The sequence below is a fragment of the Erithacus rubecula genome, assembly GCF_903797595.1.
Source record: "Erithacus rubecula genome assembly, chromosome: 4".
In the NCBI taxonomy this organism is placed as follows: domain Eukaryota; kingdom Metazoa; phylum Chordata; class Aves; order Passeriformes; family Muscicapidae; genus Erithacus; species Erithacus rubecula.
In genome coordinates this window covers 22,322,563-22,346,444 of record NC_136686.1, presented here as the reverse complement: position 1 = coordinate 22,346,444, position 23,882 = coordinate 22,322,563, and the positions used below count along the sequence as shown (strand labels likewise).

Here is a 23,882-nt window from a genome sequence, read left to right as displayed (position 1 = left end):
TCTACTTACTGTCTTAAGCCTCTAAAAACTATATTCTTATAAATGTATATGATTTTCAATTAAAGAAAAAACAATAATAAGAGTGAGTTTTAATTTTTCAACTAATATTAGTCAATGACTTTGTTTATTTTGACAACTGTGATCCTGCATACTTAGCTATTCTTATGTCATATTCTAAGCTGGTTGCTGATGGTAACTAAAATATTGAACTTGATATGATTACTTCAGTGAGTCTAGATGTGCTTTATGGCATGATTCGCATACAAATAGCAAATGATCAGCAAAACTGAACACTACAATTGAAGGGGATCAATTATATTTTCCTGTTCCTGCATTATACAGATTCTAAATAATAGCTCAAGGCACACAGCTGTGTGCTCTCAGGTGGAACAGCAATTTATTCAGAATTATAGAGATTTCAGGTACAGTGTACTTTATGGGACATACCTTTGATATCCATGGTTATTTTCAATTGAATTTTTGGCCCTGCACCAGCACCATTAATTGCATACACCTTAAAAAAACAAACATTTGTTTCAATGAGTATTGTAATAGTTTCATATTGGACAATTCTGGCCAATATATCTCTAGCAACAATTAATGCCAAAACACTCCTTTTGTCATTCACTAGGCTAGAACTTATTTTATATTGCTTAGAAATCCTAAGTATGGTAACACTTCATTGCTTATTATGCAGCTCTTACAAAAGCAGTAACCAAGCTCTCTTAAAGAATGATCTTTCCTCCTCTCCTGTCCCAGTCTCGGACCATTTAAAGTACTTCATGCACATACTTCTAGCAAGCTCTCTTGCAGAACTAGACCTTTCATGTCCAGTGAGCAATGCTGTACTGGAATTAAGAGAGAAATTTAGTCTTGTGCTTCTGACTATGTGTCACAAATTGCTTTGCTAAGCACATGAACTGGTCATCCAGACTAGTGATGCATCCTGCTCCCACTCACTCTATCCTGTTCCTTGCTCTCCTTGTTCCTCAGACTTGCCTCTCTTTGCACCTCAACTAACATTCTTGGCATGAAAATCTCATATTCAGCCAAAGTTTCAAACCAATCTCACTCTTATATCAAAGAAAAAAAAGCAAAACAGAACATCCCCCCAAAATGTATCAGTTCTTACGCTGACATTATAGGTATTTCCTCCTTTTAGTCCTTCTATCATGGCAGTGACTGACTGATCTTTTTTTTCAATGACACTAAGGTTGTGAATCTGGATGGCAGCAGGGTCATCTTCATTGTAAACCATAGCTTGATACACTTGAATATTTCCATTTGGTTCAGATGGTGGCACAAATGTTACTTGGAATTTTGTTACTTCATCTGGTATCTTCTGAAAAGTTATGTTGTTAGGTGGGTCTTCAGGCACTAAAATAAATATTTCAATGACCCACTTAATCAGTTTGCTACTATTACTATTAGAGTAAAACCTGAAAAATTAAAATTATATTTTGTCTATATCAGTATTATTTCATTGACATTTCCATTTTTTATAAAAAATTCTCAAATACTTATTGAATATGCAAATATTCATAAACACAATAAAAAGTCAAATATCTACTAAATTCCTTTTCTTAATGATGGCACTGAATGCTAACAAACTTTTAAAATAATGATTAGATGACACTCAGTAGTATCTACTCAGGAAATCTTTTTCTGATTATCTTCTCAGAAAGTCTGAAAGCATTATACCTTGAAACACAATTGGGGTAGACAAATCCTTGCACAGGCTGACAAGCAAGAAGCAAGAGTCAGGGAGTATTCCTTTCTAAGAACAGCAGAGTATTCCTCTGTTAACATATAAATAACCCACTGTGCTCCTGAGAGTCTCTGCTTATCACAGCTAAATCTTCAGGAGAAAATTTTCCACAAACTGATGCCTAGACACAAGCACAACATGCATTTTTCCTGGAGGCAGTTTCTTGTCAAATGCTGATTCCAGTAGCTTATTCTCAGGACAGCAAAGGTATAAATCATTTTTCCAATGTCCCTTTCTGAAAGAAAAGGCTGCAATATTCTTTCCAGGCAGCTAAATATTTATTGCTCTACCTGAGCAGACAAGTATGCAGCATGACCTCTAAATAGTGAAATCAAGTAACGGGAGGTAAACACATTCCTTCAGCCAAGGATTTAGATGCAGTAGTCCTATTTCCCACATTTTTTATACCAGCCAACAAATGCTTACTGAGGCTTCTCCAGAGTAAGTCTGTGTTGACTGGCCTAACTAAGCTGTATGCTAAGCTGTACCAACCAGATAAAACAAGATGAGATGGAAAAAAAACCTGTTCCTCTCTAAAGTTACTGAACTCCTAATATATCACATATTTACACAAGGAAAATGGCTACCAGAAAAGGTACCTCAGGATGCTGTCTGTCTCAGAATAGATCCAGCTACCACATAGTTCAGTCATTTTCCACAGAAAAAGAGCATATCATATATATATATATATATATATATATATATATGTATGTATAATATCAATAGAGGCCTTGGGTTGTCATACATCAAAGGAAGGATAAATTATAAAGTCACTGTGTAGTACAATTAAATCTGACATTAACCTGAGTATGGAACTAAAAATGTTGTTCCACAGCAGGCTTCACTAGAGATAAAGTAATTATGCTTTATACACAGGTGGTAATTAGTTTGAATGAAACAGAACTTTAATACCTCTTGAGAAAATATGTTTAGCATTTTGCTTGTTTGTTTGTTTAAACAACAGAAAACAATTCAAAACCAGCAAAGACAATAGACCATAACCATGATTTACATATGTAAAGTAAGGACTGTATCTTCCCCATGTACATATTTCTATTTTGTACAATTTATAGTTTTCTAAGCAAATGCAAATGCTATCAGCTTTTCTGTTACATCTCTCAGACTAATTTAACAGCATCATCTACTTTTGTCACCTTAATATCTAGGTCATTCTCCAGATTTTTCAGAATCTGTGGAGCAGCTGACTCACACAGAGTTTCCTATGGGCCTTCACTAGCAACTTGCTTCCACTGAGATGCACAGATAATGACCTCAAGTCTGCACACATACCATTTATTAAAGGTAGGATTCACTTCACTTAATTTTGTATGTTTAAATTTTGTACCAAACCGAGGATGTCGTATGGAGTTTTCAGTAGTCTCTTAACAGGTACCTCCAAAATGGAGTTATCCCTGTCTAAAATAGGTATCTCATATATATGTTAATGTATAGATGGAACCTCTCTCTTCATTGGCTATAGAAGTAATCTAGTTGGCTGTGTTCCACATATCCAAATTTTACATGGAGCAAGGTAGGATCCTAGCATAACTAAAGGTAAATTTGAGTATTTATAACCATCCCTTTTTTATTGTCTGACACCTTTATAATATTAAGGAAAAAATATTGTGGGGACAAATCTGTATTTAAAGCCCACCCTGTCTTAAAAGTCCTCATGTATTTGTAAAATTGAAGAAAAACTGTGAATTTTGATCTGTATCAAATAGAAAAAATTACAAACCTGCTTCAAAAGTGGAGACAATTACTGGGGAACTAGCCTTGCCTTCTAGGAGTGCAGCATTAACATCCCCTGTAAAGGCAATGATCACTACAGAATACCTCGTAAATGCTTTCAAATCTGAAATTTCTAAGACTTTATCCTCCTCATTTGTCTTCAGAAACTGAGCTTTATAGTTTTCATTATCCACCTGTAAAAGACCAGTAAAATTTTTTAAAAGTTGTTACAATGCTTGAAATAGCAAAAGAAGGAAATTATTATTTCTTATTTACATTTTATTTACTTTTGTTATAAACATCTTATTTAACTTTTATTCTTCCACTTTCCTAACTAGTTATATAGAAGGGTTCACAAGAAGTCTCTGGATACCAAGAGTACAAAGCTGTTCTGGGGAGTACACTCCCATTTAGCCCATGTGATGAATGTGGCACTTCATGGGACACTCAAGGGCTCTTTGGATGGAATTGTCTCACACCAAGTAAGCATGAACCAATTTGGAGACACTGGGCCGGGGCAATTTTAGTGACCTGGAGCAGGCATCAAACTAGGCAAAGGTCCAAAAGATGAGCAGTTATATAGCAGAAGATTGTTTGGAATACAATTGGAAAGTTGTGCAGCAATATATAATGTCGATACAACAGAAGAAAGTGCAATTCTTCTTTGGTTATGTTAATAGAAGTTCTTTTTTAGAAGAGAGTTGGGAAGGATTAATTCTCCCACTAGAAAAGCTGGAAAGCTTTAAGGTTCAATATAAAAAAAGGAGGATTATAAGAGACCTAGTAATAACTTAAAATATAAGAAAGGATGTTAATAAAATGAAGATAATCCACTGTTTACAGTGTTCATAAAAATACAAATAGAAATTTTACTTACACAAATACCAACCAGATTTTAAAATTGCACAATCTGCAATGATATACTTAAAAACTTAACTAAACCATGACTATTAATTTAGTTATAGACTAAAACAATCTATTGAGGGTTGATGAGCAATTTTCAGCTCTGGATATTATATGAAAAAGATAACAAATCATTTTTGAGGAATATTTTTGGCACACTTGTTTCTGTGTTGGAGCAAGCCATGGGTTGTATCACGTTGTGGATGCCTCTCATCCTTAAATTTCAAATAATCTGTAGTTCTGTAGGAAAATCTCCAGTGTTGGACTTGATATCAAGTTAATCACTTGTAATGGTAGCTTCAAAAACAAAAAAAGGGGGGAAATGGGTGATTTTTAGTGTTTTGTCAAGTATCATTTACAAAATTGTATTTATATATATTCCCACTGCTTCAGTTAATAATGTTTTTATTATTGTTTCTTCAATGTGTAAGTTGAAAAGAGAATTAGGTAGCTGTACAGTAGTTTTCCCACTGAACAAAATCTGTATTAAATGCAGCTGATAAAACATTAGAATAGCCCAAGCATACCATTTATTTGACAGATTGGCATATATCCCCACTGAGAATTAACCTGAACTAAACTTTCTGATGAATTACACAGACATTCATTTCCTGGGATAGCCATCAAGAGCTGAAATATTTTCTTCTTTCTGACTATCAAAAATCTGGCATATAAATATTTATTTAACAGCTGAAGTACAATCACAGCACTACATCATTAAAAGTATTTCTATTCTTCATGAAATTTAATGGCTAAGTTCCATTTTCTTTACCCATTTCCTGAAATATTTTATTCAGAAGAACTTCTAATTATAGTAGACAGTAAGACAAACTAAAATACGTCTTGGAGAAAAAATAATGGAGTACTTTTTAGGTTTTCTGATCCTTCAAACTGCAATATATATCCTAGTAATTCAAGCAGAATTCTAACATATTCAGTTATGAATATAAATTATTAACTTTTAGTATATAACAGTGGAGAAACCTGAATTATTTTGTTCTATGATGCTATTTTTATAAATATTTAAAGATAGTTGAGAATAAAAATGAGTAAAGTTATACATACTGAAAGCTTGTGGAATTTGGAGTCTTCATAAAAATTTTCCACTGGGACAATAAAATATATACTAAAAATTTCACTGAAAAAATTCTGATAGCTTTATTGGTCTTTAAGAAGGAGTAGGTTTGTCTACTAAAGTTCTACAGAACTGGCACCTGTAGTTACCGATCATTAGACAGACAACATCTAATTATAAGGAGTCCATAAACAAAAAAGCTGGTTATCTGAAATATACTTGAAAAAAAACCCAAAAAACCACACTTTGTAAAAACCAAACTGGTCTTCCAAACTGAAGATTTAAAACAGTTTTTTTTAATTTTCTCTCAAATTCTGGGCAAGTTCACCTGGAACATTCCATAGATCATCTTCCTTCAGGAGTTTTATCATAATTTATATTGATAAACTATTTATAATATTTTCAGAGTATAGATTGAGATGACATAATTTATAATTTTAGAATTATCAGACAGAGGGTAAATTGTTTCAATACAAATTGATAAAATATTAAACCCAAAAAAATCAAGCTTTGAAAACTGAATTTTTAAGTTTTATAAAAACCATGAAATATTTTCCTGTTGATGCACTAAAATGCTGTTTAGTCAAAAATGACAGGAATTTTTCACAAGGAAGTAGACTTCACTAACTTCATTAATTAGAAATAAAACTTGCTATGTAGTTTTAATGACCAACCCATCAGGCCAAGCAATTATCCCTGTAATCCTCCCCTAGTTGCACATTTTTTATTCTGCCATTCTACTGCAGTAAGATGTTGAGAACTGAGCAGATTTCACTCTACATACTCTACAATTAATTTAGAGGAAGAGAAAATTACAGGACTACACATTACTGTCTCTTGTAATTGTACTGAGTAGCTTAAAAATATTTGGTATTTTTTTACTGATCTCCTAAGGCATTTTGATTGCAGAAATACATCAGCATTAATACATTAGCAGATCTGTAATTCTTATGACAAATTCAGAAAAATGCACACATAATCTTACTCTCTTCTAAGAAAACCTACCTTTCTGTTTAAAGGCTTAAATAGTTTGAAGTAGACTTTAATTTTTTTCCTGATACCTAACAGACTGATTCAAAAATTTTGAAACTCCAAACAGCAACTTTTCCTGGGCGATGTCTGGTAAACTACTTTCTATTTTCACTTATAGCCTTGTCTGTCTGTATAATTCCTGGCAGAACATGGAACCTATATCCTACTTCTCATGTGATTGAACTTAGAAAGATGCCTATCTTGCCACAGGGCAGGAAATGGGATTTATTAATGGTGGTTTTAAGGAGTTTTGTAAGTGCAGTAGAGGATGAAAAGAGAAAAGCCACTGCATTTTTTCTCTTATGTCAGCTTTTTTTTTTTTGTTATAAAGATCAAGGAGAAAGAAGTCTTATTACTGCGCTAGCAAAATACAGCTAATCTGATGGACAGAGCACCAAGTGCAAAGTGGGAAATCGAGTTTGACTTTAAAGTTTGCCCTCTGGTGTAACTTTGTACAAGTCATTTCCTTTTGCTAGGCTCTCCACTTGGCTTTGTAAAATCACTGTGATGAACCTTTCCTTCCTTTGAAGAAGAAAGGGTCATTATGGTTAAAAAGAAGTCCATTTCCACAAAGCTCAACTACTATTTTCCTGAGTACAATTACCTCCCATTAATAAATTAAAAAATGTACAATTCATTCTTATGCAGAATTTATGTGGAAATAGACAAAATTAAATGGTTTTCTGTACAGTAATGTCTGTCCTACAAATTCTAGAACATCTGCTGTGGTATTGATATCCCCAAGCATCTGTCTAACCACTAAGAGTAAAACAGAGTTGCCTTACTGAGGTAACATCTATGAGGTAGCTCGTTGGTCCTGTGATGATGGCAGGTTCACTCCAGCTGACATTAATACTGTGAGGAGATGTAGCTAAAACAGTCACATTTTCTGGAGGACCATCTGGAGCTGAAAAGAAAAATGTGTATATGAATCATGGCCAAGGAAGTGAACAAAAAATAACCCAGCATAATTTTAATGGCCAGTAGAGATTTGAAAATAAAACTTTGTCACACAATTAGGAATACATGCTGCTTGAATAACTGATTTTTCCTTATTTTCATATGTAAGTCACACCATGTGATTTAGAAATACGTCTTTCCTTGTAATCACTACAATTTTACTAGAGTATGGACTGCCTATGACTTCATCTTAAATTGAGATTATAGTGTTTTATAATTACAAGTTCTTTATCAGTATTTCACATGATACAAGCAAAATATATGCAAATATTTATACAAATAGACAAGCATAATGTATTTGTTTATGTTAAATCAATCATTCAAAGAACAAGAAATTGTTAAAAGACAGATGCTCTGCATGCTAGAAAAATATTCCAGCAGTATTGGAAAGTACAAGTAGAAATAATTTTCTACATTTCCTTTCAACTTATTCTTAACATGTTGAGACACTACAGAAAACCCAAACAAAAGAAGTGGTAAGAATTGAAAGAGGGTAAGAATGTTCACATTAAGGAAAGGGATTCCTGAAAATTTCCATTTGTTGAGTTGATATGTGAATTAACCTAGTTATTTCTTATTACTGAACAAGAATTTAATGAAATCATAATAACAATTCAGCAATTCTCAGTAAATTATATTAATTTTCCATAATAACCATTTAAATTTCAGGAAAATAAAATTTGGAATAGAAGGACAACAGATTTATAGACAATCACAGAACTTGGCTCCAGGGTATGTTGTTTTTGGATCTACTACAAAAAAAAAGACAACTGTGGTAAGTATCACTGAACAGCCTGTTAAAAACAACAACATATCTGTAAGTATTTCCAGAACCTGTCTTCATGGTGCCTTCTTTTCAATCTGCCACAAAAATATACATATCAGTTAACAGCATATTATAAAAAGTTACTAAAGCAATCATACCTATGCTAATCAGAAGATGCAGTGTCTTTTCTCAAACAAGATTAACACATGAATGTGTAGTTTGCCACCATTAATCATTAGGTAAGAGGGCTAAATGAGGAAAAAAAATTGGAGGGTATACAAGGCTACTTAGTTGTTCAGGAAAAACACAGAGTAGGAAAAGGAAAAGAACATGGAAAGAAATAGGTAGCTGTTGCAATTATGTGTGAAAGATTAATGAGGAAAATAATAAAATTTTGCACTATGGAGGCAAAAAATTGGCACCATCATTGCAGAATAAAACAGAAATATTTGAGATTAGGTAAGGTGCTATGATGAGTTTAGGGAGTTGGATACAGGAATTAGATTCTTGTGCTGGGCTTAGCAGGAATATACAGGACTTTATAGGCAGGATCAAATTCAACCGTTGGAAGCAGTCCCCAAAAATACTGAATAGCATGGAACAACTGGATGAAGAGTGTAACTGAATGAACTGTGAATGCACAGGAGGGATGGTAAAAAAAGGAGAGTGCTCAGAGAAGGCTGGCTGTGAAGTGAGGAGCTACAACAGATAAACCAAGATACAAGGGCAAGCAAGTTCCCTGAAAATTAGAATAAGCACAAATTTTATTTTTTAAGGTAATGTATATCAGGCTTGTTACCAAACGGTGTCTTTCAGTGCAAACAATGCTTCCAGTAACTATGGCAATGATATTTATTTGCTTTATTGCAAAATGAAATTTCTGAAAAATATATATAGCTTCTTGAGCCTTAGTTTTCAAATCAACCAAGTTTCCAAATACAATTTTCCATTGTTTTTAATAGAACCAATAGACTGCAGTTATGCATTAGATGGGGTGAAATAATTTTAAAGCATAATCTAATCTACAAATTATTCAGTCTGCAGTTACTTATATGGTTAATTTCCATATGCAGTTTATCCTTGATATATTTATAGGTATTTGTAAGAAAATTCTGATTGAGCATCCTATATTTAAGTTGCTTATCTAAAGTGTGTCTAAGCATTAGTACCTGGTTTATTTTCACTATGAAAAGTAAAATATCAGACATAAACCAAATCATACTGAATGTAGGAATATTTTCTGAATGAATTTTCTGAATGAAAGGTATCTGACATGTTTCATGCCTTACAAAAAACAACTTTTTTAAAACAGTGATTGATTCAGTGGATAACTGCCACATTCTGATTTAGGTTTGTTTGTGAAATGAATCTGGTCAACATGAAGCCATGATATCACTACCCCCCTTTCTCTTATAAATCACAGCAATTTACTCTGGAGAAATGACCTAGTCTTATTCTCTCATTCCCTCATAATCCAATCACTTCCTCTCATAAGCACTTTTCTCCTGGTTTTCACAATAATGCATTTTCTGTAACTAATAACCGTCATTTCCTGATTATCATGCTTCTATCCTTGCACAGGAATGTGGGTCTTATGGAGGTCAGGGTCATCTTTCCCATCCATCTGTGTCCTGATGCTAAGGCAGCAGTTCAGTGTGTTAGTTGAAGTAAGTCTGGAGAGCCCATCATTTAGCATAATCCTCAAAAATAAGACTGAATACTCCAGTTTTCCAACTGAAATTCATGCTTGCCAGTTTTGTTAGAATCAGCTGTTTCTTTCACTTTCGCAGCAAAAATTAAGCAAGTGGTTTAGTTATTTAATTTTTAATCATTAGGTTATTTTGACTTTTGAGGAAATGTAATGAACAAAGAAAAAGAAGTTCTCCCAGGCAAAGCTTTCAGAAGAAAGAACACATAAAAAAACATGAAATCTCATTACTTTTCATCACACAGAAACATTTCTTTAATAGTACCAAGCAACTGGGTATCAGCAGGGATTGGGAAAGAAGGTGCTGAAAAGAGCAGCATAACCCTCTGCCCCATGTTTCAATGTCCTAGTCTTCATGGGACATTTGAACATCTGGGATTTTCCTTTGTACCTCAGTATGTCCTGGCATTAGGGGACTTGGCAGTTTACCAAAAAGCATTGCATTGTGTAACTGTCTGAGATCCAAAATGAGGTCAGTGATCTCACTGTCATTCATTTTTCATTTAACACTGACCCTCCACGACTATTGTTCTCTCAGAAAACCTAAGTTCAGCTGATCTTATTCTCCTCATAAATGTAATAGTGAAACTTGGGGTAGGTGCATGTGTGAAGGAGCAAACTTTCCATAGCTAAGGAAAACATTTCTTGCCCTTTCCCTTACTGTGACACAACACTGTGATCTTCTGTGCTGGTAACTATATAAATCTAAGTTATGATGAAAATGTTTAATCTTGTAGAATAGATTTGGTTCTTGGGTAATCAATCAGCTAAGTAATAATGGTGCCATAACACTACTTTATGAGACAGTAAGACAGCTCCTGGGAGGATAATCTGCAAAACAGAAGGATGAACGGTTTATCTGTGTGATGTGAAAACTGGCCTGTACTAACATTCCATAATATTTCACAGAGTAACTCTACAGCCACTCTCAGTACAGAACACTGCCATTTTATTTCTTTTTTAAACTTGCAAATGAGTTAAATAATCTTGATAATAATTCCTATGGCCTTCCATTTGTCTTCATAATGAACAATTGAAGCAAAGCTAAGATGCTCACCTTATTCTCTGGTTAGTCAGAATAATTAGGTATTTCTGTTTTAGCACAACAATAAAATCCTCCAAATTTGTAAAAAATATTTGGGATTTCTTTTATGTAATTTTTGCTGCTCTTGAAGTTTCTTCTCTTTATATTCTGGGACATGAGTTTAAGAGTTTTCACCTTAAATGCTCCTCCTGGATATGATAATAAATAACCTCCTGAATATAACAGTTTAATATTTTCTTTAGGCTTGAGAGAAACAAAAATTTCTGAGAACCCAATAAATTATGAAGAAAAAATCCTTTAACTATTATTTCACATCAAAGGTAAAGTTACCTTTGGTAGAAGCAACACCTTGCAGGGGCACCTTTTGAAAATCAGGTGTAACAGTGCCTAACTTCTGCCCTCAAATGTGCAAACACAACTCCCATTGATTTTATGGGCTAAGTACTCAGGGTATTTTACATAGCAGCTAAGCACTCTTAAGCCCTAACAGACCATGCATATTGGCTGTGTATCAGCAGGCTAATCCAGAGGATGCTTGGCCCTGTCCATGAGGGAAAGGAGAGGGAGATCAACACCTGTTTTCTGCATACAATTTGCAAGGCTGCACAGAGTGCCAAATCTGATTGGTGCTTTCCGAATTTCTCTTTTCTGATACAGGCTGTAGCTTTTGCAAAAGAAAGAGCAGAACTGAGGAGGTTTTTAACAGTAATTTTAAAAACTAGGCTTTGAAAAGTATGCGGTACCTAGAAACATGCCCTTGCTAAAGATCAGCCACTGCTCATGGATGCTCCCAGCACTGCTGAAGCACGATGGAGCTGCCAGCTGGCTACCCAGATGTGTCATGTCACCTTCCTCCCTTTTTTTTCTCCTCAGCTGATTGCCATTACCCCAGGAAAAAGATCAGTGCCCAGACATGATATTTGGATTAATGCTCATGCTTTCTTGACTCCATAGCTTATCTCCTGATGTGTCACCAGTTTACTCACAGGAAATTCATTGCTGCCTACTTCCATCACCACAGATACAGGTCAGCAGCCCCAGACACTTGGGCTGGAAGAGCTGGTGGAACTTTTATGACTTTGACCCCACCACTTTTAAACTATCTAATAGAGCACACAGAGGACCTGCTGATGAGAATGACACTGAATTGGCATGGAAAGGGCTTGTGCAGTCTCTTGAGATATTTATGATTATAACTACCATGTTCTCAGTGGGACTGGATAAGAAAGTAGCTCTCTCTTAAACCAAATCAGCACTGTCCAAAAAGGAAATAATAAAAAGCATCCTAACTTCATGCAATTATATGTGTTTTCATTATCTGCTTCTCCATCCAGTTTAAATCCTTATTGTAAACTCAGCAACAATTTTTGAAAAGTATTTGCATGTGTCTGCAGCTGAGTTCTATCAATTTAATAGTAAGAAATCTCCCCAGAGTTGCTGGCTTAAGAGCTGCAGAACTGCCGTTGTCTATTTTCTGCTCCATCTGGGTTTTTTTTTCTTCCTCTTAATATAAAATGTTGCATTGATTTACAGGCAGAACTTCTCCAGAAGAGTCACTGGACAAAGTAAGTGAATATGAGAATGACTCTGCAGCTGATTCCAGCACTTCTCAATCCAAAGGACTACTTCTGAGCTTTATAACATATCAGGCTGTTATGATGTTTACTATCACAGTGTCCAAAGCCTCCTGTGTTCATATCACATGATTATAAAAATCTTGAGTGAGACAAGGTAAATATCTGGACAATTGAGTAGTCCTTGGTACACAGCTGTCCCAGTACTTGGTAGCTCCATTATTATTATTAATTAGCAAGGGGAAATGACTAAAGAGCTGTGATTAAGTCAGGCAACTCATGGTGATTCTGTTGTTTTACAGAAACTATAAGCCAGATCTCAGATATTCTCTATCCTAGGATGGCTGCAAACTGGTAGGGAAGGTCATATATCCCTATGACAACTGCATAAATAATTTATGTTTCATGCTCCTTTCTCTGAAATATTTAGTGGTGAATCATTTATGACAACTATCTCTTCTCTTAGAAATTTAAATCCTCAGCTGAGGCATGAGAGTTCTAATATGTATCATGGCAATCCTCTGTATGTCACATGGCAAATCTGATTAGTAAACTCTGTAGGTGGATATGGTTTTGGAAAGAAATCTTAATTCCTCTCAAACAATTGCTTAAATTCCATTGCCAAAACCACACAACAGAATTTCAGGAAATATTACAATGCTAATGAATTTTAAAAATACTTTTTTCATTAGCACCTTCCACAGGTGAAATTGTACTGAAAAATGGCATATCAACTCACACTAGCAAAAATTCAGACTTACCAAGTCTACACATGTAGTACGGCTGAGGATTGAAACTGTTGTTGAGTAAGCAGTAAATACAAGAGTATACAAAATACATCTGAATAGTGTATACCTACCACATAATTTATATAATATAAATATATAAAAATATATATCATAGGTCAAGAGGTTGCTATAGACCCCTGTTGACTTCACCAGTGTTGTAGGTCTATGAAGAAATAACTTCTACCAAGAGCTCTTGCTTGTTTAGATGAACATCACATTGTTATAGCATTATGAGACATGACAGACGTGCCTACTTACAGCCAGGAAGGGTTTGAGTTGAAATCCAAGGTGAAGAACTGCCATAACCAGCATTTGTACTGGCAGCAACAGCAAATCTATACCATCTGTATTTTTTCAGTCCATACACTGTATTTTCTATCCAGTCATCCATGACATTTTCATATAAATACTGATGCATCTCATATTCAATACATTCCATAGCTTCCCAGTTACTGCAGTGGGTGGATTGTAGCTGCGTGGTAATCTTGTAGTTTTGAAAGTAGCCAAGGATAGATTTTGGTGATCTCCAATGCAAGGTCACACTTGTTGATTGCACATTAGAAAAAACAATATCCCTGGGAGCACTAGGAACTGCAGATTGAAACAAATGTAAGATACCTTTAAAAAATTATTCCAGCTATACTACTTTTATCCACTGTTGAAAAAATATTTTAAAAAGCATATCTAAAAACCAAGATTCAACAATATTTCCAATGCCATGAATCACACTGTACATATTTAAGTGGCATGAATTTACTATACTTTTTGAAATAAAGAAAAATTCTTTCAGGCAAGGCATGTAGCTTTGAAAGGTGTGACATTTCTAGTGTGACTTTTGGGGCTATGTCTCAGCTAATGGACACAAAGTTATTTTTGCCCTACATATAACACCTTTTGCTGTGGGTTCTAAATGGGATTCTTCATCTCTCATTTAGAAATACTCCTGTATCTCCCTCTCTTTTGCTATTATATGAAATTCTCACACAACAGGTCGAGGTAAGTATCATAAGTCTCCTGTTTCACCTTCTGAATGCAAAGTATCAATACCCACAATATATTTGTTTAGTGTTATAGAAGTGTGTTACAAGAATATTAAGAGAAAAGATGAAAAATAAACTTCCTACCAACTTGGCTTCCATTTATTTATGCAGGTTCTATTCATGCCCATGAGACAGAAGCAGTGCATATATGTACATACATATACATGTACACACATTTACCCTGTCTATATTGAGTCAGCAGTGTATTCCCAGATTTCACAGACCAGTTGCAACATATGGTTTTGTGCTATATCACATAGTCATAGAGAAATCTAATATTATCTCTAAGACTCTGTAAGATAATACTAATACTCCCAATGGCAAGAACTGCAGAAAAATCAGCTCAGAAATCATTGTATGCACATAGCTTTAAAAAGTGCTTTAGAGTCTTTGGGGGAAGAGGTATCACTGGTAAAAGAAAAACACATGATACATCCTCAAACTGAAACTGAAGAAATCCCAAGGCTTACATAAAGAAAAAAAGGATCCCAGACCAATGTCTGGGACCTTCCCAGTCCAGACTGTGGAAGAAAGAGAAAACACTCCTTTTTCTTTTCTTTCAGTCTTATGGGAATATCTGATCTTTGCCTTTGTCTGCAATAATTTGTTTATTAAAATCATCACAATATAATAAGCTGAAACTTCTCCACTAAATATGGATGCTTAACAAGAAATGTAAATTCTGAATGAGACAAAGTTGTGTTGATGAAAAGATTGAGAAATTAAAATCCTTTCAAATGAACCCAAGGCAGGTGGAATTTGCAGGAGATGGAGTAGGCAGAGAAGCACAGATCTTCCCCTGTTCTTCCCCAGAGCATCCAACAGCCCCATAGGTTCCCATCTTGCTACACACTAACCAGACATAGAACAAGAGCAAACTATATAAAAAAAACATTTTCTAAAGACAACTTACTTCATTATACTCCATGCTATCTAAATTAAAGTTGTTTTTCTCTGTTGTTATTAGCATGAAGATAAGTACAGAAAAGAGTCAAAAACCTCAAATCATGCAGTACCATTCCTGATTGCTCAGATTTGCAGACATAATACTTCTTTTACCCACTTTCAAAAAAATAAAGCTCTGCAATATTTTAATAAAAACTCTATAAACTGTATTAGCTATTTCTGTAAATCACAATGTTCTAGTTTGACTACTAGTTTATGGAAAATAAAGGCAGAGAAAAGGCACATGGTAAGTAGAAAATATCTGTATTTTTCCTCCATAAATCTTATACTCTTTTGTAATGTAAGCTGTTAATATCTGTTAAGATATTGCAAAAATATGAATTCTTACACACTCAAATATGATAATGATAAAATGTAGGCTAGAACAGAAGAGTAACTATTTGCTATATTCCAATACAGAAGCTTGGGTTTGCCATAAAGCAGATAGTAGCTGGTCTGTTGCTGGGTGTTAGTAGGAAGGTGGAAATATACTATTTATATTCCTTCACTTGCCCAAATGTGCAGCTGGCTAAGCCCTGGCTGGCACAACAGCAGTCTCTGCACCTAAAACAAGGCAAGTTGAAGAGACTGGTCACAGGTACAGGAAGAGCAATGCTCATGGTCTAGTCACCATGGTGACTTTTCCTTCTTAGGGAGAGTACCTTGTTCCCTTATTTTCAACATGGATGATGACATCAAAAATAACTGAAAATTAGCAACTTTGCACTAAAGAAGGAAAAGACACTTTGCTTTCCTGGAACTAGAAATTACATCAGGCAAAATGATGTTGGCTCTGATTTGCTGGCTCTCTCACAGACTAATAAAAGGCAAATAAATCCAGCCTCCATGAGCTTTCCTTGTATTTGGAGAGGCAAACTCACTTAAAGTGGGGGAAGAATGGAGGGTGAAGAAATTATGTTTCTCTTTCTATCTGTCCTTTTTCCTACTGACTGCTGAGGGCACCCATACACATTATCTTCACAAGGCTGAAGGTAACACCTGTGATTATCCCAGTAAGTAACACCACATGAAAACCACCATCTTTAAAGATAAACCTGCAGGTATCCTGATAGCAGATTCCCAGACAAGCATTTCTTCTTTCTCACAAAAGCTTTGATAACTATTTTTGTTGTCATTTTTCCAGTTTATGAAAACCCATTTAAACAAAATATATTGAGCCTAAAAATCAAGGGTCATTCAGCAGAATTCACAGTAAAATTTTCTCTGTAATTGCCTAGACAGACCTTTAAAATGTTATCAGAGCCTTAGTCAGTTTAAAATCAAGCTAATTTTGTCTCCTTCCTTACATAGACAAATCAGACATTAATGTAATCCCTCACTAGAACAAATGAAAAGATGTGACCTGAAACGAGCAGATCAAAGAGGTTTGGTCCTAGGGCCACAGTGAAGAGCAGTGACACCCAGTGGCACAGCATCTCTTGAACTTGGTGATAGTGTTCAGAGACAATCTCAAGACAGCTATGCTATTGGGTTACAGATACAAAGGGGATTACAATTACTCTAGCATGGAGAATCAGATTTCCATTCCTCAAGAATGACTAAAATTCCCCCAACTTTTTCTGTCCACAGATGGTACTGATTTGAAAGAACCATTCCATGCTTCCTAGAGTAATCATGCAGCTTGTCTAAATTTTCTAAACATGACTTAACTATGATGAAGTGATCACTGTTCACACTAAAAATTATGGAAGCCAGAACTGCATATTTTTCAATTACTATTTCAGGTTACATTGGAACTGTATAAAGGCTTATTACTGTTTCTTATATACTGACAATTCGATATGTACCTAATGGGAATTGTATTATTAATCCAAATTTCCAGAAAGAAGCATTGAAAGAAAGGCATGAAAAAGTTTGCGATTGCAGTATCGTAAGACATTAATTGCTGAGGACTGTGCTCTGATTAGCTAGTGGGAATTCTTGACCTAATCCCAAGTTTAAATTCCCCAAGAATCATACGTAGGATCCCCTAAATCTCATCATGTATCTCACAGTCTTTCCCTATTGTATTATGTTTGCTAGAATTCAGCTATCTCTGGGAGCTGGGAGATTTTCTAAGTCTGAAACATTTGGTGCAATGTACTCCACCTAATTTTCCATTTAATAGCTTCTAATTCAGCTTCTGAAAGGCAGCCAGGGAGCTGGCAGAGAGGCTAACCATGAAATGCTGGTGAATTCAGTTTCTGGAGTGGAAGAGGAATGAGGTGTTCTCAGGTTCATCTACCATTGTTCATATGTTCATATGATGGCTAAATTTCAGTGAAAAGTACTGAAATCAGATACACATGGGATTTTAAGGCCCTAAAACCTATTTATATGCCTGAGCTCTCACTGAAGTGAGAACTAAAAGTTACTGAAGAGTGTGGAAGTTAAACACCTGAATAGAAGTTAGTTTGGCAGATCTTGGCCCTATTCTTGTCTGGCTACAATGCTAATCAGCCCTTCCAAAGCTGGTGGATTGCCCTGAGATTAAGTTTTTATTTTGATAACATAAATAAAATAAATTCTTGGTAGAAAAAGCACTAGCACAGTGCAAAGACTCATATCAAGTTGAAATCGACCATTAGAACTGGTTTAAACTAACAAAAACACTTTGTAGAAAAAACCTTATTCACAATGGAAAGATAACCTAAGGGCAGCAAAGGACACACAAAAATCTACTGAGAAAAGAGAGCTTATGGCTTTCTGTGGAGAGTTTTGTGGAAAGCAACAGCTACAGCTGCACAGGCTGTGAACAGAAGACAGTAATATGATATGGCATAGTTCCTAACAAAGTTAATAAAAAAAAGTCTGCCTACAGAACAGCTGCTTGTAGCTGGAGTTTGAATTAAAAGAACTGCGGCAGCCTAGAAGCCTGTTGGGCAGTATTAAGAGCATCAATAGGAGGAAAGAGCAGAACAAAGTAGTGGGTACACACCAATGAAAGTATTCAGAAAATAACTGAAAATAAATATTCTGTTTTTATTATATCTATTAAATTTTTAAAGCTTAATTACACAAATGAGTACCCCTGATCACACTAAATACTAGTCGAGTATAAAATGCTAACTTCAGGAAGAGTCATCATGATATAAAATCCTGCTCAGTATGAATAAGTACATCATGAATAGGACCCAAATTATTTTGCTAACATAAAAAATGTAAAAAACTGTAGACTATTTTTCTCATGACTTGGGACTGACACTATCAGACATGCTTTAAAGGAAATTGCACACTTGAGAGCACGTCTTAAAAGAGCTTCTATGGACCATATTTCTCAGCCCTTAGCACATTAGAAAACTCAGTCTCCAAATGTGGGATCTAAGGACCGAAAAATCTAGAGAGAAATGCACCTCTTTAAGCTAAAAAGAGAAGTAGTGAAAAGCTGCCTGTACTCTAGTCTTAAATGTTCAGCTTTCCATTAAACTGTCTGCTTAAAACTGTCTTCCATAAAACAGACTGCTTTTCAGTAAATATTGTATTTGACCTGTAGGTACAATCCATGTCAGCATTGTACATATATGTATCCATAATTTCTTATATATTAATGCAGAGTTGACCTAGTCCCTACAAAAAGACAAAAATTCCTTTACCCTATACTGTATTAATAGTATATTTTTATCAACCTTCTTATAAAAATAATATCAATACAATTTCCTCGGCAGCAACTGAGTGATAGTGCATTTTTCTAGTAAAGATTTGACATCAACCTCAAAGCCATTAACTTAAATTTAGACCAAACAACTAATCAGAAGAAGTAAAGAAATCAATATTACATAAAAAAGATTAAATCTGGGGAAAAAAATTAGCCATCTTGGAAAGAAGTGTTTAAAAGACTCTTATTCCAATTTTTGGATGATTTCGCTTTAATACAATTTTGAAATGTGAACTTGCAGCAGGGATTGAACATATGAGACACACAGGTCTTTTCTGCCTAAGTCTCAGAGGATACTGAGGCCATGCCATTTCCAAAACAGTGACTCTGCAGCAGGCTGATTCCTCAGGATAACCAGGGCAACACATCAGCACTGCACATCTTACTTGCAGCCCTAAGAACCACTTAAGGGCATGGGCTTAAATATTCTTCCAGTGCATCATGGTCATCTGTCATTTACTTCACTACTTCTGAGGAAAATCATGTAACTCCAGCTCAGAGCTCAGAGCTGTCATGAGCTGCCAGATCCTGAGAAAAGGATTTATGGTGAAGGAAACAGCATTTCCTTGGATGTGAAGATGGCTTTAAACCCTTGCTTTGTTTTCTGCTTGTCAAAAATCTTGATTTCAAAAAGCCCACATTTTCCAATAGGAACCTCCATACTGGAGATACAAATCCAGAACCTTTAGAGTGTTCATTGTGCAGAGAGTAAAGACATTTTGTGCAAATGTAACAAAAGATGATGCTAATTTGTCACCTCCACACCAAAAGACCAGAGAAACTTCCCATCACCAATTCCTTTAGGCACCACTCTTCTTTATTCACAAGGCACACTTCTGTGTATAGCTACAAGTTATTAATGGACTGGAAAATAAAGCCCAAATTAAATTAAAAAATGCTTCTTGGACAAATTTCTAACCATATTTCTTTTAAATGTAAGATATGAATGAATTTTTGTTTAGCAGAAAACAAATGATAAGGACTGTCCTCAACCTCTTCCAAGACTGTGCTCAGGTATAATATCAGGTATGACTAGAAGTAAGGGAAGAAGTGGGGGAATTACTCTGTGTGTCTTAATAGTGCAATCAATATGATTAATATTCTTAGAAAATAATGAAAAGTCTATAAAGAAAAAATCTAAATGAAAAAAATTGAAAGCAAAAGCAGCTTCCTCTTTATTAGTCATGCTTTGGATATCTCCAGGTGGCTTTTTATTTATTCTGTTTTTATTTTAAACTGCATGACTGTTACACTTGCTCCAGATTTGCAAGTTAACTGAATATTCACAGTTTTAGTGTGCCTTTTGGAAAAGTTTCCTACTATTTTATGGATGTCTCTTGCTTCTAAAAATTCTCTCAAACTTAAAGAAATTTCATTTTAGTATGTGCATTATCTTGAAAGTAATCCAAGGATATCTATCCAGTCATAAAATCCTAACTCATTTATGCATGTGTATGTATACTATATTATCTTTCATATCCCTTATAACGTATTTAATCACAAACTAATACTACCACTACAAAGCTGACAGCTTTTATAACATACTGCAGCCTGGCAGTGGTGGTTTACCATGACAATGGAGCTAGATTAGACACAAAATGCTACTAATCTCCTCATAAATTTAAGCTTCATGATCCATGTTTAATTGTACCCAGATATGAACAAATTTACCTCAAAAAAGGCAAATAATCTTGACAAGAATTTAAAGGTCAAATGCTATGCAGTGAGACCCTGAGCCAAATTCGATTTCACTTTATGTCAGAAATAAATGCATTGTCAGTGACTCAGTGCTGGCTACATATTCTGTGACTAATCTTAGACCACCATAAATAAGAAGCTGACAACAGCTATAAAACTGTTTCCATTCCCATCCATGAATCTCCAATTCCTAGTATCCAGTCACTACAAAACAATTCATGCAAACACACAGCTAAGGAAATGTCCTAATAATAACTGGTTTGTTGTAAATATGACTAAGCAACAATGAAGCAAGAAAGGGTCAGTGCAGAGTTTGTGGCAAAAAATTACATGTGCTGTGGCTCCTTCACTTAGGAAAACTCCCAGTGACAAGACACATGAAACAAATGTTGTTACAAAATAAAGACTGACATGGGTTTTTTCCTGTGCAAGCACGACTCTTTATAGCGTGGATCATAAGACCTTACCAGTTGCTCCCTAAAGCCCAGGCTTAATCCAGAGCTTTCTCAGTCTTTCCTCAAGGACTAATTAACAGCTAATTCCAAATTTCTCAGAAATCCCAACAATTAACTTTCTCAGGTGTTAGGCTTCTTTAACACTGCAAGAAGCCTTTCCCCCATTCTCCAAGATGTGAAGCACCTGGGAAGTCTCCCCTTCCCCTCTGTTACCAGAGGGTAACATCCCTCCTATGCAACTATCTCCAAGTCTGAACTCCATCCTCAGGCTCAGTCTTGCTCTAGCTCTGAGCTCATGCCATGGCCATGAGCTGCAGCCATGGTGTATGAGCAGATATGGAGTCAAAGAAAGCTCAGAGTGTTCTGCCTGTATTTGAGAAATGTCCAGAAAGACAGGAGTACACACATCTACATAGAGCACAGCAGCTCAGCTCACCACATTACTTGCAGCCAATACTCTAAAATGTTGTACAAGAATATGCTCTTGTCTAATACATAAACAATGCCTTTGCCTTTTCAAAATTGGATTTTGAGCTCTGCTGATGAGCAGAAGTTTCTGAGCAAACAAGAGGACAGATGAACCAGGCATGTCTTAAATTGACAAGATTCTGGACAGAGGGGGACCAGTAGGGATCACAAACTGGCAGCATTTGTAGGGGAACTGTTGATGAGGAAGCCAATTTAGACAGAAAATTTTAATCAGAAATGTGTATGAATGTGCCATGTCATAGTTCAAATAACAGATGTGACCAGGCTTTAGTGGGATAGACTGTATCATGAGAAGTGGCAGTCATCAAAGTACAACCATGGCTATTTTCACAATGTTGGCCAAAATATGCCAGCAAGGGGCTTGTCCTCATTTGGAGCTCATCCATTTGATCTGGGACCAAAGCAGCAGTAGTTCAGCTGACACACAGGCGTGGTCTAGATTCATCCAGACATGCACATCCACAAGTCTAATTTTAAGATGAGTGGAAATCAAAGCTCATAATGGGAGACCAAGGCTTTGTGGACAGGAGGGATCCAGTGGAGGTGCATGCCACTCAGGAAGGCAGCAATAGGAAGTCTAAGAGTAAGGGTAAGTCTGATCTCCTCCAAGTACAATGTTCAACTCAAGTCTACATAGCCAAGCTGCTCCCCTCCATTTGTCATTCTGAACCAAAACCTTGTTGCTAACTAAGACTCTTGTGTTTATTATTTGACAGATCTGAGAAAATTCACTCCTTCAGTTGAAGTATATATGAGAATGAGTGCTGTAACTCAGCTTTTAAGTTATTAAAAAACTTAGTAAGAAAGTATTACAATAGCTAGGTTTGGCTTTGTGGGGTACAATTATGCTCCGCCATCCCATCCTGTGTTTACTAATTACCCAGCTTTTCTGAAATAGAGACCTCCTCAATTCTACTGCATAAATTGACATCACTTAACACACACACACACAAAAGAGATAAATGCAATAATTTCTCCTGTATTTTAGTAGAAAAGTGAAATATTATCTGGATGTTTCCTGCCTAATATATTTTTTTATTTTTATATTTAACTATCATCAGAGAAGAAAAAAATCCCAAGAAATCATCCCTGACTGGAGGACTGAAACAGGCCTTTGTTTCCTGGATTTAGATTTCAGCTCCTCTCCACTTTCAGTTGAGAAGATATGTACATAGCTGTTCACAGAACTAACTCTGTTTTGCACAAAATATCATCTCCATGTTTCACATGTCAAGTGAAGGCACTGCCAAGATTAGGTGAGGTGTGAAATGTGTGTGTGGAGAGAAAAAGGAAGACAGACTTTGGGTAACAATTTTTTACTTCAATGCCAGAAAACCTGTCTACCTTTTTCTTTGGATTTGGCTCACAATTTTCTTTCTTGCTTTAAAAAATCCTATCTATGAAAACTTCTGACAACATTTGCTTTAGAGGCTAAATTTTTCTCAGTTTCCTGAATTCAGCTTTATTGTCAATGAATTCATATCACTGTCACTTAGTAAAAGCAAAAAACCAAAAATTTCACTCCCAAAAATTTTTCAGACATACAGTCTCAAATACACTAAATACATTAGGAGCATGGCAGATATTATAAGACAAAAAATAATAAGTGATCATAAATTAAGAAAATAACTATACACATAGAAAAAGGTGTTCTCATGTGTTTTTAAAAATGTCAATTTTTTTCATCACAAGGTGTGTTTTAAAACAGGAGAAAGAGGAAGCCCTGTTTCTCTTTATTCACTATTAGCATGAAATTTAAACAATGGAATGTTTTAACTGCCTGAATTGAAGCGGTTTTTTCATGCCTGCTTGTTTCACAGTCATCATTTAAATTAAACAAAAATATTAACTTGAATAATTATTTACCTTTTTCTGGAATAGTACTGGCATTGCATGTCTGTTCTTCACCATCACCAGCAGATGTTGCAGCTTTTATTTTAATTTGATAAGTAACATTGGAAAGCAGATTTCTAAAAGTATGCAGCGTATCATAAGAAGGGAAAATTGTAGAATTTCCTTCAACTGCTATGATGTAATGTGTGATTATGCCGTTGGCTGAAGCAGGAGGGTCCCACTGCACTAGGATCGATTGCCAGCTCGTTGCAATACAACGAATGTTCTGTACAGCATCTGGCACTTAAAGGATACACAGGCACCAAAGATTAACACGCACACACAATTAAAATTGCAAACACCGAACAATATCACTGGAGAGGGAGACACAATATTCATAGCAAGAGTCAAACAATG

The 23,882-nt window shown here is 35.4% G+C and overlaps 1 protein-coding gene across 1 annotated transcript in view; it reads right to left on the bottom strand.

The window, feature by feature from the left end:
* The window catches only part of PTPRQ (protein tyrosine phosphatase receptor type Q), a gene marked incomplete at its 5' end in the record, with an annotated part of 122,712 nt that overhangs the window by 33,468 nt on the left and 65,362 nt on the right, over positions 1–23,882 (bottom strand). The window contains 6 exons of the mRNA XM_079304496.1: positions 448–514; positions 1,133–1,377; positions 3,507–3,693; positions 7,295–7,416; positions 13,609–13,941; positions 23,499–23,768. Of these exons, the coding sequence (XP_079160622.1) occupies positions 448–514; positions 1,133–1,377; positions 3,507–3,693; positions 7,295–7,416; positions 13,609–13,941; positions 23,499–23,768 (1,224 nt within the window). The remainder of the gene's footprint in view (positions 1–447; positions 515–1,132; positions 1,378–3,506; positions 3,694–7,294; positions 7,417–13,608; positions 13,942–23,498; positions 23,769–23,882) is intronic.